Here is a 15998-nt window from a genome sequence, read left to right as displayed (position 1 = left end):
GCTTATGCTTAACTGATGCAAGAGCACCCAGCAGAAGTGAATGAAGCATCCAAGGAAGAGGTTCAACAGCAAGGGCTTGCAAGACCAGGCTAATCCAGCAGTATCTTGGTGAGATGTTTCCTGACCTCCCTTCTGATCTTGACACCGCTGAGCCCTGGGAAAGCCTCAAGAAAGACATCCGTGGGGCATGTGGAGAATCCCTAGGCTTCTCCACAAGGAAACGTCAGGACTGGGTCAATGAATCCTCATTCTCCAGCTCCCATCGACAGAAAGGAGAGCTATCCAAGCCTGGCAGAAACAATGCAGGAGCTTCCTAGCAAACGAAGACTTGTGACTTTCGAGATCCAGAAGCACAGGGTCCATGGGGAAAACCAGTGAGGAGTTTTGATCCAAGCAAGGTGCTCTCAATTGGTGCTTTCAAGGCTTTTTTTTTTGTAAAGACAGGACCTAGAAATTTACTGTGGGGGGGAAGGGCCTGTATTTGTGGGGTTTTGGGTGGGAATGAGAGAGTGAAACTGAGACAGAACAAAAATTAAGCCTCTTGAATAAGCCTTGCCTTCTCTGCTTGCTACCATGTAACATAGGAGAGTCTCAAATCTTTCCATAGCAACAGTAATGCTGCTCCAGGGACACTACTTCACATATTTTAAGATGGAAAACTACTTAAAACTTGCCAGGAGTGAAAAGAATTTCTTATTCTACAAAGCACGATCCTCCGGCGAGCTTCAGAGGCCGCCGCCGTCCCGCGGTGACCAGCCACTTGGAGTCAGTGTTGTTCTTTACATCCCAAAGTATTTGGCTGCCTCTGGGGGGGGGGGTGGTCTCTGTCCTCTCAGGCTTTGTGTATTGGCCTCTGGACCCCTAACCATGTGCTCTGGAGCAAGTCTTTCTGGCTCGCTCCTTTTTATATCTGATCACGGCGGGATTCATCCGGCCCTGTCCTGTCTCCGAGTGGGACCAGGCCCTGTCGTTTCAGAGGAAGGCACGAGGGCCCCCCAAGTGTGCGGTGGTGCACAGGCAAGCCATCTCGAATTCCTGCCAGTTAAAGCCTGCTTTATGTTCCTATAAAATTATTTTCCCTGGCCGATGGCCCCGAGGGCATCCTCGTTATCCACATAACTCTCCAGGCCTTTCTAAACCTGGGTCCAGTGGCAGAGTTCCCCGAGTGACCTCTGCATCCTGCCAGTTGTAAGTGATCTTCACTCCTGGCCTTGCACTTGGCTTTACTCAAACGCCGTTTGGTGCTTTTGCTTAAGCCCGTGGCAGAGACCAGGACAGCTGGGCCAGCTCTGGCTGCGGCTTCCCTCTGCTGCAGACGGCTGGCTCCCGGGCGCTCTCCTCTTGCTCGCCCAGCTCAGCGCAGCAATGCTGGGAGGAGGGTCCTGGCAGTGCCCCCGGGACCGGTTCTTGTGCCTTTCATTAGCCCCTCCTGCTGCTGCTGTACATCACAATACCTGAGGTAGGGGTAGGATTCGCTGTATTTCAGCATGGGATTTGCAATGAAGCCCAACGGCACGCGCTCCGAGCTTCTGTGGATGCAGGCACCTGACTTCCCTACGCTCCCTGGAAGATCCTACCCCTAGCTGACAAAAAACCCCGCTTCTGTGACCCGGCAGGCTGGGAAGTGGACGCATGACCTGCTTGCTATGGAATAAACTGACTTTATGGAAAAAGAGGAGTGGATGCCCCATGCGCGCAGTCCTGCTGCAGAGCCAACCGCACGAACCCAGGGCAAAGTTACCCCTTGAAGACAGCCCAGGAACTTGACCATGTCGGAAAGGAGCCATGCGGAGACATTATCCAAATACCCACCTGCTGCCCTAGGCAGATTCCTCTCAGGAGCCCTTTTGCTCAGTGGACACCAAATCCCTCCACCCAGCGGCCAGATGCTCTAACAGCGCCTGCGCACAGCCGGGTTCCCTGCAACGGTAAAATTCACGTCCTCTTACTCCAGCTCCTCGTGCCACCTGCTCTTGCAAACTCCCAGTGATGGAGACCCTGCGGCCCCTCCAGGTAATCTGCTCCAGTGCTTCACCGTCGGCAAGCTGCCTGCGCGAGCAGCGGGGGACCCTTTGCTGCCGACCGCAGCGCCGCTCTCTCGACCGCCCGGTTGACAGGCCCCGCTGAAGGAAGAGCTTCTGCGCAAGCCGGGATGGGTGTCCCAACCGCAGCAGCAGCGCCAGATGTGCTGGGCATGGCATTAGGAGGGCTGGGCCTCTTATTCTTTGTCCTGGGCGCTGGAACAGACTGCTGGAGGGTAAGGATGAGCTTCATGCTCGTTAACCACACTGGCTTTGAAAGTAATGGCAGGATTATCTTCTGATCTGACTCGACAGTTCTGGGATTTGTTGTTAGCAAGAAGTGAAATCCGGGCATTTCTCCTTCTTGTTCTACAGGTGGGTTTTGGAGGAGAGAGGCCCTGGTGACAGCCCTCCCTTTCGCTGACAGTTTGGCGTTCAGTGCCACTGGGGCCTGTCATTTGGGCCTGGGACGGTCTACCCAGTGGGGCCAAGGGGCGGCAGGGTGCTGGGGAGGCCTTGGCTTGCTCTGGCTCAGCGCCGGCCAAGGCAGCAACAGGCTGTTGGGCACTGGGCATGCACGGTGCAGCGTACCTGGAGGGTGTCCCCTGGGACAGGGCACTGCTCACATTACTTCACTGCTTCCTACCTCAAGAAATACTTTTGTTTCTAAGAGTTGACATAAGCTTTGAGTTGCAATCTTTCTTTCTCCCTCCCTTGTCAAAAACCTCAGCTCTTTACTCTCGTATCTAAAACTAAATCAAGCATCCAGGAGCTTGTGTCATGTTGGGTTCATTGGTTATGAACCCGTAGAATGCAATTACATTTATTAGCTATTTCACTGCCTGAAGTATGTTGAATACGTGGTGAAGCGTTGACTCCGTAGACAAGGTTGTCCTTGGGATAAACCCTCTGTTCTCAAACCGTTTGGCACATACGCTTTAAAATGATCTTGAGCCAAACATTTTATTATAGATCCTGAAACCAAAACTCATCTCCTTTGTGTTTATTTCTAACCCCCAAATGCGGCTTGCTCTCTGAGTAGTAGAAGGCTTGCAAACTCAGCATGAACCAGGGACAGCTTATAATTTTGATGCTAAAACCAACTGCTTTGTCTTTAATTTGCTCTCAGGTTAAGCCTGAAACTCAAAGCAAAAAAACAGCCATGCAAACTGAAATCAGAAGAAAACTTTGACACTAACTGAGCTCGGACTTTAAATTGGTTCTTGCTCTATTACTGAGAGCTGGATGCGGGGGGACTATGGCTCATCGCACGCAACCTCCCTGGTCTCTTCCTCCCTGTCCTTCTCTCTCTCTCTCTCTCTCTCTCTCTCTCTCTCTCTCTGAAAGACCTGCTCCGGCTCGGCCAAGCGCCCTGGGCTGGATGCCGGGGTCAGCGGGCGACACTCCAGCTTGTGCTAAGCACGAAGGCGGCTGGATGCGTTGGGCACAACGCTGCCTTCTAGAAAGTGCCAGATCTTTTTTGGTGGGGGCAAGAAAAAGAGCAAGACTTGGGGAGGGGAAAAGAGAGGGGGGAAAAATCCTAATTTTTGACCAATTCTGCTTCTGTCCTAAAAACCGCTGGACTTGTAAGGCCTTGGCTGAAGTTGTCCTGGTAAGCAGGTAAGAGCTGCCATTTCCTGGGTCAGGCCGTAGCGGTCCGTCTTGCCCAGCGCCGTCACGGCGGTGGAGAGCGGAGGCTGGGAGGGAGGGTGACTCGCCCTGCGATGTCCCGGGTCCAGGGCCGGACACAGGCGCGGGCGACCTGGGCGGGCCCAGGCAGAAGGGAGGCCCCAACACGGTAATTTTGATTATTCTCGTGGTCTCGGTCGAAGAGGGGCCCGATACTGAAAGCTCGCCCGGGGCCGCCTAGGTACGGCGCTGCCTGGGTCCCGGGCCGTGCGTGCCCTTTGCTTTTCGGGAGGGAACAGCTGATCCTGCTGAGGAGCTGCCAGGTCTGGGCTTCGTTGCTCCGCTGTAAAAGTGAGAAAATAGTTGTCATAACAACACCGGGCCGTGGCAAAAGCCGGCAGCTGGAGGCAGCTGGGGACATTCATGCTTGTTAAGCTGTTGCTGGGGTTCCAGCGACTGGAAATGTCACCGGCCCTCCAGTTGCCTCGGGAAGAGACTTGCTGGGACAAATCGCGTTCCTGAGCCCTGGAGCCCCCAGCAGCTGCTCGGGGGAGGCTCTTGCCCTCTGCCGCCCACGTCTCGTAACAGAAAAGCCCGCGGCCGGGAGCCTGGCCCTGCTGAAGTCCGTGGGAAATGCCCGTTGGCTTCAGTGGGGCAGCGACCGCGCGGCTTGTCGGCCTGTCCAGGCCGTCGCTGTGCGCGCGCGCAGGCGGGTGCCAGGCAGCCGCGGCCGGCGGAGGGGCTGCCACCGCGCAGCAAAGCCACCAGAACGGTGCCTCCTCGGGGGACGCCGGCGCTCGCTCCTTGGTGCCCGCCGTGCGCTGCTAGCCCGCACCGTTCAACCCCGATGCACTGCCCGCCTGTCCTGTGCCTCATCCCGGGACCTTGCTGGAGCCGAGATGCTGAAATATTTTACTGGACAGTATTTGTCTGAAACCCCTTTAGGTGGAAAAGCTTAGTCAAGTGGACTGAAGCATTTCACCGGTTTATATCGGTGTCTCGAATTGCTTTGGTCATTTTTTAAAAAATCAAAACACAAAATTGTCAAGAAAAATGTGTCGTGTTTTTCCAGTTCCAAGTGATGTTTTATTTCACATTCGCCTCACCGTTACTTTAAAAAACGAACTCATTTTAAGGCCATAGCAACAAATGAAATGTTTCATTTCACAGCAAACAAAATCTACGGGCTGCTCGATCCCGCTCCCACGAGTGCCAGGAGGAGGGGATGGTTCCCTGCCCTTGAATAAGGTGGTTGTTCCTTCTCTTCTGCAGGAAGATGCCAAAGATCCCCATTCGTCTGTGGGCCTGAGCTCCCGGTGCCGCGGGCTCTGGAGCGAGTGCGTGTTTGACAACATGGCCAGCCTCTGGACATGCGACATCCCCACCTCCTATCTCAGCGAGCACCCTGGTGAGTGAGCAAAGGGCTGGGCTCGGCGTGGTGCGCTGCTCCCGCGCAGCACTGAACGTGCAGCGTTAGGAATGCCCTGTCCTGCAGGCAGGGCTTTGATTAAGGGGAGCGGGTCTCCGAGGCACGCTCCAAACACCTCTGAAACGTCTTTGTAGCCAGAACTGCCTTCCATGCCCGGTGTGCGCTGCAGTCCTCTGACCCCTTGGCACTGCAGGAGCTGAAATGCTAATAGTGCACGAGCTCCTTTCCTGCTGCTGAGAACAAGTCTCCTCTCTAGCTGCAGGCCTGCTCCTTAGTCTGATTCGTGGCTGTGGGTGCCTTCTGCTCAGAAGCTCTGAGGCTCGTGCCAGCCAAGATGCCCAGGCAGGCACACGTTATGTGCAGGGTCTGATTTTCATGAGAACAACGGCTCTGACAACCGATACGGTTTCTCGAGGGCCAGGCTGGGCAAAGCTCTGCAGGGAGGACTCTGAGTTGCACCTCTCCTGCTCCAGTGCTTTGGACGGCCCACCCCTTCCCACCTGCCGCTCTGCTCTCGCTCTGGCGGACTGTGCTTGTGTTGGGCGCTGCATTGCTTTAAGTCTTCGTTGGAGATGGAAGTTGCAGCTTGAGAGGTGAAATTGCCGTGAGGCTGGGAGTGCCAGCAAAGGGAAGGCCGTGTCTGAACTGGGATGCCACGCTTGCTTTGTTGCGGGGTATCACTGTCAAGCGTGTCCTGTGGGCCAGGAATTTGGGGTCAGGGGCACGGGGGTGGGGCCTACCACTGAAGTCGGGGGTACGGAGCCTGGCCGGGGGCTTGCCTCGGTGCCGGCGCTGCAAGTGTGAACTGTGTTAACACCTGCAGCTGCCTGAGCCAACGTGGCCGCTGTGCTTGCCCGGCCGCATGAGGAGGGTCTGGGTCCGGCCGTAAGGAGCCTCGCGCCCGGATCGGACCCGCGGGACAGCCCTGCTCTCCTGGGGAAGGGCCAGCGTCCCGCTGTAGTGCAAGACTTCGCTCTCCTTGTATGTTCGCTACATCGGCCCACAAGGTCACCGCCGATGGCAGTGCTGCTAATGCTGGCATCGGCCTGGTGCTCACAGGTTAGTTTTCAGTGTCTTCACGCTGCGCCACGTCTGTCCTTCCAGCGGTCCTGGTGACCACTCGTGCTCTGGTGATTGTGACCGGCATCCTGTGCACTGGGGCGATGCCCTCCCTCATTGTAGGAATGAGATGCACTCACCTGATGAGGGACAACGTCCGTCAGAAATACAAGTTCACCCTTGCTGCGGGGACCCTCTTCCTTCTCGGAGGTAAAACCTACCTTACATACAGCCAGTACAGTATAGCCAGCCCCAGGCCTGCGCCTGCGGTCCTCCAGAGCTTCTCTCCAAGGCTGCGTGAGGCCTTTGGCGGCACTTGCGCTTGAACAGCTCTCTAGGGGTAGGGGGTTTCAGGGGCACTCAGCCTGGCCTGGCTTCTCTTCCGTGGCCGTGGGGAAGAAGGCACGGGCTTCTTGCTGCCCCACAGACTGCCCAGAGGTCGTGCTCCAAAGCGCCCTGTGCCCCCGTCTCCCTGCAGGAGCCCCCGGGCAGTGTTTTACCAATACCTCGTGACACGGGCTGAGGTCCTGCCACTGCTGCAGCCAGACGCAAAGCAGCTGTTGTGTCAGCAGGACCGGGTTTCACCTCGTGTCGCCGCCAGAGAGCCCCATCGACGGCCTCGCTCCTTCTCCCAGTCTTTCCCTGCTCTGGGGGAAAAGGGGCTATTTTCATTCTCCTGCCTTTCTCCCCAGCCTTTAACTCTGAGCTGCCCTGGCAGCAATAATACCCACCATTGCACCCAGTCTGAACTGAGATCTGGCCCAGGCCAGTGTTGGACTTGGAGTCTGCAAGGACATGATTAGTGGTGATGGTAGCTTACACTCCAGGAAAACCTCCCCTTGTAGACTGCATTCCTGTCCAGGCAGAAGTGCAAAGCATCACCCCGGGTCCTCCTGGGAGCGCGAGGCCACTGCCCGGAGCGCAACGCCTCCCTTCTCTTGCAGGCCTGGCGGGCACAGCGGCTGTTCTCTGGTACGCGGTGGACACCGTGCAGAAGTACAGGCTGGAGGTGAGTGTTGTGCTTGGAGGAAGCCGTGAGATGTGCGCTTGCAAGGATGCTCAGAAAAGGTGTTACTTTAAAATCACTGCTTTTTGTGGCAGACTCCTTAAAGCAAGCCCTTCCCCCGCTCCCCAAGGAAGGTCTGCAATGTTCATTTCTGAGAGAAGGAGTTAAATGGACTTGATTCAGCTCTTGGGCTGATGCCCCCAGAAGTATTTAGGCATCTGGCTCTCCTTGGTTTCGGGAAGGCGGCGAGGCACCTGGACAGCACTGGGGATCTGGACCTTTGCGCTCTGTGACATGGAAGGTGTTTTGTGCCGTGTTTGGTGTTCACAGTTAATGATGATGTATCTGAAACCTTTGAACAGAGGCGCAAGCAGACTAGCACCAAGCAGGGGTCTCGCCTACCCATCCTCGTCTCTGGGAGTGGCTCATACCGCACCCTTCAGCCGTGGCATCCCGTGGCAGAGCATTTCTCTTTGGCTCCAAATAATGAATATAATGGTTGAAGATGGCTCTTTGATCAGTGGTTATCACTGTTACTGGTCTCAGGTAGAGAAGAGCTTTGCAGGGAATATACAGACCCGTGGCGGTAAGCACAGCTGATAACACAAGTGACTGCGACCTGCAGCCCGCTCTGAACCCGGGAGTGGGAGAATATCATGGCCCCGAGACAGGCAGTGGCTTGAGGCCGATGACTTGCAGCATTGCACTGAGAGGAAAACTCATCGAAGGAGCAGTTAGTGCCGTAACCGTGAGATATGAATCGAAAATGCACACAGGTGCTTACGTCTAGCGCTACCCCGGGCCGTGAACCTGACCGTCTGCCTTCTCTTTCAGGTCAGTTTTGGGATCCCTGGGGTGACCTATGAACTGGGCTATTCCTACTGGATGGCGGTGGCCGGCACCCTCTGCACCTGCGCCGCAGGGATCCTGCTGCTTGTTGCCAACTGCCCCCGGACCCAGAGACCGAGGAGGAAGCCCCCACATGTCCTGCTGCCCCCCGACTTCCAGAGAAGAGGCACTTACTTGTGAGTCCAGCTTCCAGCACTTCCACCGCCTCGTTCTCAGCCTTTTCGGACTCGAGGCGCCCTCGGAAAACACCAGCTCCTAGTTTTCACTCTTTTTTTTGCCTATAGAAAAACAGTGGAGCAGCGTTTTCGTGGTGCGAAGAACTCAGGAAGATGCAACTGTGAATTTCTGTTGAAGTCTCTGGGCTTATGTTGTGAATTGTGTTTGAAAACCTGACTGTGGGGCACCCTACAGCACCCTGGAAAGGATCTCAAGGCACCCCAGGGTACTGCGGCACCCTGGTTAAGAAACACTCCCCCAGAAGCACAGGCCTCTGTAAGATGCTGTGATGAAAGGGAGGACTAAATTCTCCATCACCTGCAGGCTGGGCAGTCTCTAACCCCACTGCAAAGTGGGCGTGAAACACTGCCTGATGCGCGCGCCGGGATTTCACCCCACTTTGCCGCAGGGTATGTGCACCCAGGGTGCAGGGCTACCAGACTCCCAAGGTAACATCTACGAAAGCTCCCAAATTAACTAGAAACTTCAGTCCCATTTTCCAAACCGCCGAGGGGCTCGTCTGTGTTGCCCTGTGCTGCAAGCACTGCCCAAAGGCACGTCCCGCTCGCGCCTTCCTGCTCCGCACGTGCCCAACCCATCTCGGGGTCCCTCGGGGCCCCGGGTTTCTCTCATGAGTTAGAAGAGGAGCGTAGCCTACGTGTGCACGTCCGAACAGGCACTCGAGACGCCGCGGTCTGGAAAAGCCTGGGCGCAGAGACTCTGCTGGCTGGACTCCATTTTTTTGCTCACACAGGTAGGGAGAGAGCATTTTTCTCCATCGGCGAGAGCTAAAGGAGATCAGTGTCTCTGCAGCGAACTGGAGGCTGCAAGTGAGAGGAAGAGCGGAAAAAGCCCTGGTCAGACTCTGGTCACTCCCCCCTCCAGCATCTGCTCTCTGCCGCTGAGACAGGAGACTGGGCAAGACAGACCTATACGGTCTGACCCAGTAAATGGCAGCTCTTATATCATTGTGATTAGCCTGTATACAGGAGATATTGGAGCACTTTTGATCAGCAGCAGTAATGCCCCCTTCCTCTTACTGCAGACGGTGCCAGCTTTTCCTTGGCGTTCCACGCATTTGTGTCTTTTCCGTAGTAATTTATTAAAATGTCTCCTTATTGCAATGCAAGCAGCCTCTTACAACATGAAAGCGATGAACTGTGCTCTTTAAACAGGGCTGTGGAAAGCCCTTCAGACGGAGCACTTCTGAACAAAAGCACATGACTTCTTTATTCAAAATTTGGAGAAAAAATTGACTGTGTCAGCAATCTGTGAGCAAAGAAAAACTCAGAGTAGGCAATCTTATAGCAGGCATTGTGCCCCAGGGCTACCATGCAGCATATCTACCCAGCAGGCTCAGTACTTTATTGTCCATGGTCTGTTATCTGCCTTATTTATTTGCAGAAGATGTATAGAAATGTGCCACCTGGCTGTGGGCAAGAGGATGCCTTGCTGGCGAGTCCAGAATCAATGAAAACAGCCGTACGGGTTCCTTCCTTCTCGGCAAGAATCGTAATTGCACTGGATGGAGGATGGTGTTGTTTAGGGATAGGAGGAGATGGGCACTTAGAAAGCACGTGGTGTTGGTCTCCCTCAGTTCAGACCCGGAACAAGCATTTTTGGCTGGGATTTTCAAAGCAGACTCCTGTGAGTTAAGCACGAAATCCTGCTGGATGCTGACTCCCTTAAACTTGCTTTTTTTTCCTCTTTAAATCCTGCTGCTACCAATTTCCCTAATAAGAGCAGAGTCAGGTTCACACGCTGATCAAATCCTGACCGTCATGAGGACAGTGAGAAAAGTCATTGTGCTCATTATAGCACTGACACTGCAGCAGTTATTCATGTAAGCAGCTCTTTCGGGAAGTCTCTTGCAAGCAAGGACTCCTGGCCTGGGGAAGGGATTGCTGGCCGGGACCTGTGATAGCTTCGCCTGCCTGGGGTACATCATCTTTGTCCAAATATTACACATTTTTCTTGGGAAACAAGACTGAGAAGGACTTGCTGCTCTTTGCTCTTTTGTCATCTGCCTGTAACCCACTAGACCATCCCCCAAACTGGGCCCGGACCCAGGGAGCTGCTACAGCGTGAGCTCCGTGCCTGGTGCTAGGACAGAGTTGTGTTTTCTGTGGATCCAGCCTCAAGGGAAGCCCCTGGCACGAACCCAGTGGGTCACAACCCCAGAGACTGGACAAAACTCCCATTTAAAGGGGAGTTGGGAACGTGCGGGATAGGTCATGGGTCACAGCAGTGACTTTCCTTCTCTTGCACACGCGCACGGCCCACTCGGGGCACTCGGCTTACTACTGCTGCCACCCCACGGGGTGTTTCTCTAGGTGAGGGACAGACCCCTTGGAGCCGTCCAAGCGCCAGCTTTGCAGGTGCCTCAGTGTCATTTTCGGCATCTCAGTGCAGGCAGGGGTGCTGTCTGCTGCCGCGTGCCCTGTACGCTGTGCGCGCACGGGAGGCTATGCATGTGCTTGGCTATACGCATGCTTCCCTGGTGGACGCGTACTGGTGTCAAAGGCCCAGAAATGTAGGTGGCCCAGAGCTACAGGTAGCAGAAGAGGCTTCCCACGATTTAGCCCCAGGACCTGAGCGGTTAGGGTAGTGCCTGGGAAACCCGGCTTCGAAGGCTCCTCGTCCAGGGGGTTTTGCAGCTACACCTGCTGGTCTTCCCCGCACGGCGCTCGACTCGCCGTGCTCCTGGGCAGACACGAGGCGGCCGCTTCTGGGTGCTCTGTTGGAAGCGGTCGAGAGAGATGTGGGGCAGAAGCTGGAGCGGGGGTGGCTTGTCCTGGAAAGGACGGGGCATCGGGTCTTGCCCGGAGGCTCGTGTCCACGAGGCAGGAGCGTCCCTCTTCGCTCTGCCTCTCTGAGGGGCAGGGGCTCAGCTGCACGAGGGGAGCGGGAGAGGGCCCGGTGGCGGTGGCAGTGGGAGCTGAAGACCTGGGCCTCTTGCGTCCGGGGCGAGAGCTGTACCTGCTGGGCTCGCCCCCCCCGGCACCTTGCTCCCAGGGACTCGCGGCCGTGGTTGTTTGCGCGCAGGGTTATGAATGCAGCAGCAGCCCTGCCACCTGGGAGCACGCGCCAGGCAGACCGCTTAGCTGACTAGAAGCTGCCAGTTAGCGGCCGGCGGGGCAGAGAATGACGCCCTTGTTGTCTGGAGCTGAGTGTGCCGCTGAGCGTGTCCCTCTCCGCCGGCGCCTGCCCGCTCCCGCTCCCGCTCCCGCTCCCGCCAGGACGAGGTGCTGTATGTATTCTGGGACACGCTCTGCCTACGGTGTCTCCTCAGTCATTAAATGAGTGGCTCATTCCAGTTGTGTGAAAAAGCAGGACTGTAAAATAGAGGCTGTTTGCAAGCCCTGGCCCCCCGCAATTGAGAGCTGTGTGACCAGAGGCCTCTCGTCCCTTGGTGTTGCTCATGCTCCACGTAGAAAGGGTTTTTCAGTCGCGTGGTCACAGTTTGGGGGTGTTCGTGGTTCTTGCGCAGACAGCAGCACGCCCGGCCTCTCCGTGCTCCATGCTCGTGTCATGTCATGTTGTCATTTCTCTCTCTAAACTTCCCATTTCTTGGCTTCTCTTTCCTGAGATGAGGTCGGGGCAGCTCTGGTCTTTCCTCCAGGTCCAAGTCCCTGCTGACAGTCTATTTCTGGTGGCGTCAAACGTGAACACCTAGGGCTAGTTTTGCAGCCAAAGCCCGTCACTGCAGCTTACTGTAAGGCCGGTAAGAACAGCAGGATGGTGGAACAAGTCCAGGGAAGCTCTGGATGCTCCTTCACCAGCAGTTTTCAAGAAGAGCCTGGATTGGTGTCCTGTCCTCCCGTGGGGTTGGCCTGCGTGACCCCTTCATGCTCCGGAGCCCAGGGGGTGAGCACTGCTACCGCTTGCCCCCTCTCCCACGTCCTAACTCAGCTGCAGGGGCAAGGGGACTAGCAGCAGAGGTGCTTGTCCCCATGGGGAGGGGAAGGGGCCAGGCGAGCAGCAGCGGTGCCCGCCGCACGCCGGCCCGCTGGTGAGCTCAGTGCTCCCGGCATGTGCTGGTGAGCTCAGATGGGGGTGACAGGTGCCCCACCGGGCTGCCTAGCCCAGTTGAACAGCGGTAACAGCAGCAAGGATTTCTCAGCAAGATGGCATAAATCCACAGGACTCTTTATGCCTATGTAAGTCCCCGGGAACAACAACTTGTCTGCCTCCTGCTGTGAAGCGAAGCGGGTGGGAGGGTGGACTATGCTATAAACTCATCCTGTATTTTGATGTGCATTGCATGAGTCTGGAGCAGTAGGTTGGAGAAAGTGCATCTGGTTAAGCGATCACAGCAGGGATTTTCCAAGGAGCCAAGGGTAATTAGGTGCCCAGTTCCCATGGATTTCTATGGGTATAAGGTGTTGAACACCCCAAGACCTCTTGGAAAAATCTCAGCCTAAATCCTCTATCCTAAATCTGTGCAGAAATTCTGAATCCTTTCAAAATAAAAAGTAGCGGTGTAGAGGAGTCCAGGTCTTGAGGCATAGTTGCAATTGTACATTTATTTTGGTAAATCCTGGAGAAGGTGAAGAGCTGTAATTGCTCCTTATCTGCAGACTCAGCAGGGGAGGGAGGAGAAGTCAGTTTTGCTAACTTACAGATTCACCCAGGGAGCCGGAGCACAGCCAGCTCAGAGACATCAGCTCCATCTTGGAGCAACAGCAGCTCTGGGCTCTGGTGTCTTTTTATTAATTCACATTTCTGCAGTCTCACTCCTGCTGCAGTACTTGGGCTGGATGGTCACCTGCCTCTCTCTCTTTTAAGCAAGTGATGTAGAAGGCAACCAAAAAAAATATTCGCTGAGTGTATTAAGAGTAAGAGGACAGCAAGGAGCAGGTAGGTCCCTTAATGAATCCAGCGGTCAGTCTAATAATGTACGATGCGGAGAAGGCCGTGGTGTTTAATGCCTCCTTTTCTGCAGTCATCACAAGTGAAGCGACGAGGGGGCTAACTCAGGTCGGAGCAGGTCTTTGGCCCTAATTCCAAGTTTATTGCACCTCTCTCTGTTGTTTCCAGTGACTCTCCCTGGAGAGAGTGCAGAATGAGGCAGCCCTTCCTGCAAAGAACATAAAGCAGCCTTTTCTGCTCGTACTTCCACATTTGTGTGAAGTCAGAAACATAAAACAAGACACAACTGAGTCAGCACTGCACAGAAGAAACCTTTATTTCACTGAGCATCACATGATGCTAGTATCTCTCTACCGTTCCCTAAAGACATGCAGAAGTAACCTATGCTATGGTCTCACCTCCTTAGCACAGCTTTCATCACCATTTCAGGATAATTTATGTTCTGGAAGAGTGAGTGATAACTGTGCCAGAGGACGCCCTGCCGGGATGGAGCCTAACACGATGCCTTCCCTCTTCAATAAAAGCCCGGAGGAAGGAGTTCCTGCTGCACAGCAGAGTCGTCCTTTGGCTCTTTAATGCAGCGTGGTTTGGGAACGCCAGCAGGCGGCCTGGTAGACCGCCCTGCTGCATTACACACGGGAGTCCATTGCATACATCTTGCCCGTGGCAGTCCTCCCACCGTGGAAGACAGGCCTTTGAGGTCTCCTGGAGGATCCTTCGTCTGGGAGAGAGAAAAGGTTTTAAATGAGTTAACTGAAAGAAAGCAATATTGTATAGATGTGAAGTCAGGTCTCCTTGTCATTTATAATAGGAAACTGCAGGTGAGAGGCCCCGTGCGCGCACATCACGACAAGCTGGACGACCACTGTTGGAAGGCGGACTTCTGATGCGGCTGTTGCATTTAACTAGGCCGTGGCAGCATGCAGGAGCTGGCTTGAAGCATCTCTGGGGCAGTAAGTTTCCTAAAGTGCCCACCCCTGACCCGGTGCCTCTGAAAACCAGGCTGCCAAGACTCCCTGACTGGTTTTAACCTACGTAGCGCTGCAAGGCCTAGGCTGGAGCTGCCAGAGCATGGGGTGGAAGGGCCGGGGGGGGGCCGTGTGCCTAGGCAGCCTGTGGGATGCGGGGCGTATGGGGCCCGGGGCTCTCCCTGCTGCTGCACAGGGCTGAGCCTTTGCTTTCCACCGCGCCGAGCCAGACCGGCCCTGCGGGCAGCACCACGGCCCAAGTGCCCAGGGCTCTCCCGGACCCCTGCCCAGCTGTCAGCACTAGGTGCTGTGCTGGGACAGGGAGGCCAGGCTCAAACCGCAACCACTGAGCTGGGCCCATGGCCGCAAGGAGGTGCGAGCATGGACTAGGGCTCAGGTGAGGCCGTTGGACAGCCCGGAGCCTTCAACCAGGGCGGCAGCGGGGTGCCCGCAGCCACGGCTGGGTCTGCACCAGGTGGGGGGCACTTAGTGCTGGAGCCGGCAGGGTAGGAGCAGCCCCCGCTGAGCCCAGCTCCTCCTAGGGCTTCACCCCAGGGCTGCAATTGGTGCTAAGGATGCCTGGCTGGAGCAGCCTTGATCGCAGGGGGCGAGCTCTGCCTCGAGCCCGGGCGGGATGAGTGCGGGGAGGAGCCGCCTGCACCACGGTACCAGGAGCTCCTCCCGCCCGGAGCGATGTCCTGCTGCCCCTGGGGTCCAGGCAGTGCCCGGACCGGAGGGCAAAGGCTGTGGCAGTGAGCACAGGGAAACCGTGCCTGTGCCCAGGGTCAAGCTCCCCTTAGAGCCAGGAGGGTCTGCAGTGCAGCAGGTCCCGCGGTCCTTCTGCCACAACAGGGAGGACCCAGCTCCCTGCAGAAGTCAAACGCTCTCAGCAGCAGGCCCGGGGCAGGGCCACAGCGAGAGCAGGCTTCTGCCTTGGACAAGGGGCTGGCGGTGGTGGTGCTGCAGGCGGGTCTGCCTCCAACCTGCTGTGACCCAGCCAGCGCAGGGCAGGGGACCTGGCAGAAGGGCAGAACAGCTGCTGTGCAGCCCCGGGGGAGCCCCAGTCCCTGGGCTCAGGCCTCCCCAGCCGGAGCAGGGCTCTGCCCCAGCGCAGGGAGGACGAGGGCATCCCACAGCGGGGACCCGGCCTGCCCCTCGCGCAGCTCCTGCGCCCTTGCCCGGCACAAGCTCGCGGGGCAGGGAGCGGCCTCCTGGGCACAGCACTGGGCCCCTCAAGGAGCACAGCCGCCCCGGGGTGCTGGCCTGGGTTTGGCCTAGTGGCCACCCAGCTCATTACCCTTTGCCTTTTGGGGCTCCAGACACAGCTCTGCAGCTGAACCTTGGTCTGAGCCAGGCCCTGGGGAGGGCGTTTGGGCAGGCGGCCTTCCCTGGGTCCCCACGTGTCTGCGCTCCTCAGGACACGGCTGTCCAGCTCCCCCAGCGCAGGACCTCCACAGAGCCGGGGCCGGGGCCTGGTGCTGCACAGCATGGGCTGGGGTTCCCCGTTCCCTTGTGGCTGGAGGCCTCCGCGCCCCCCTTCTCTGCACCCCGGGGCTGGGCTTGCGCAGGAGCTGGGACCCTGCAGCGGTCCCTGATGAGCAGCCGGAGAAGACTGGTGCCCACAGCCCAAGGGGCACGTGCCGTGTGGCATCGCTCTTTCCGGGTAGCTCCATGGCCACAAATGTCCCGGCCTCCAGCCCCACGTCTCTGGACTGGCGCACGGGCGGCTGGAACAAGTCCTCTCGGGAATGGCAAATATGGTGGCCCTTGGCCCGCAGCTGCTGGGGAAAACAAGAGGAAAAGCCGGGCCCAGGGGATGCTGCCCCTGCACAGGGTCAAACCCCCAGGCCCTGGCTGGCAGCGCGGGGCCTTGGCCACCAGGCCACGTGGCCAGCTGGGCCGTGGACTTCCAGGGACTGCCTTTGTCGTGGGGCCAGCGCGTGCGCACA

At 56.8% G+C, this 15998-nt stretch overlaps 1 protein-coding gene and 1 long non-coding RNA gene across 2 annotated transcripts; both read left to right on the top strand.

The window, feature by feature from the left end:
• The first annotated feature begins 2122 nt into the window (after positions 1 to 2122).
• LOC109314295 (claudin-16-like) lies at positions 2123 to 9103 on the top strand. Its single transcript, XM_019541377.1, has 5 exons — positions 2123 to 2257; positions 4923 to 5058; positions 6184 to 6348; positions 7083 to 7147; positions 7979 to 9103. Exons 1-5 carry the CDS (start codon positions 2153 to 2155, stop codon positions 8171 to 8173), a joined length of 666 nt encoding a protein of 221 aa, XP_019396922.1. The 5' UTR covers positions 2123 to 2152; the 3' UTR covers positions 8174 to 9103.
• Positions 9104 to 11483: 2380 nt separating this feature from the next.
• LOC109314296 lies at positions 11484 to 14250 on the top strand. The gene is made up of 3 exons (XR_002102263.1): positions 11484 to 11831; positions 12008 to 12076; positions 13250 to 14250. It is a non-coding gene; the product is annotated as an uncharacterized LOC109314296 (long non-coding RNA).
• The last annotated feature ends 1748 nt before the right edge of the window (positions 14251 to 15998 follow it).

This window comes from Crocodylus porosus, unplaced genomic scaffold, assembly GCF_001723895.1.
Source record: "Crocodylus porosus isolate Cpor-Errol unplaced genomic scaffold, CroPor_comp1, whole genome shotgun sequence".
Classification (NCBI taxonomy): Eukaryota; Metazoa; Chordata; order Crocodylia; family Crocodylidae; genus Crocodylus; species Crocodylus porosus.
This window is presented reverse-complemented; position numbering and strand designations above follow the sequence as displayed.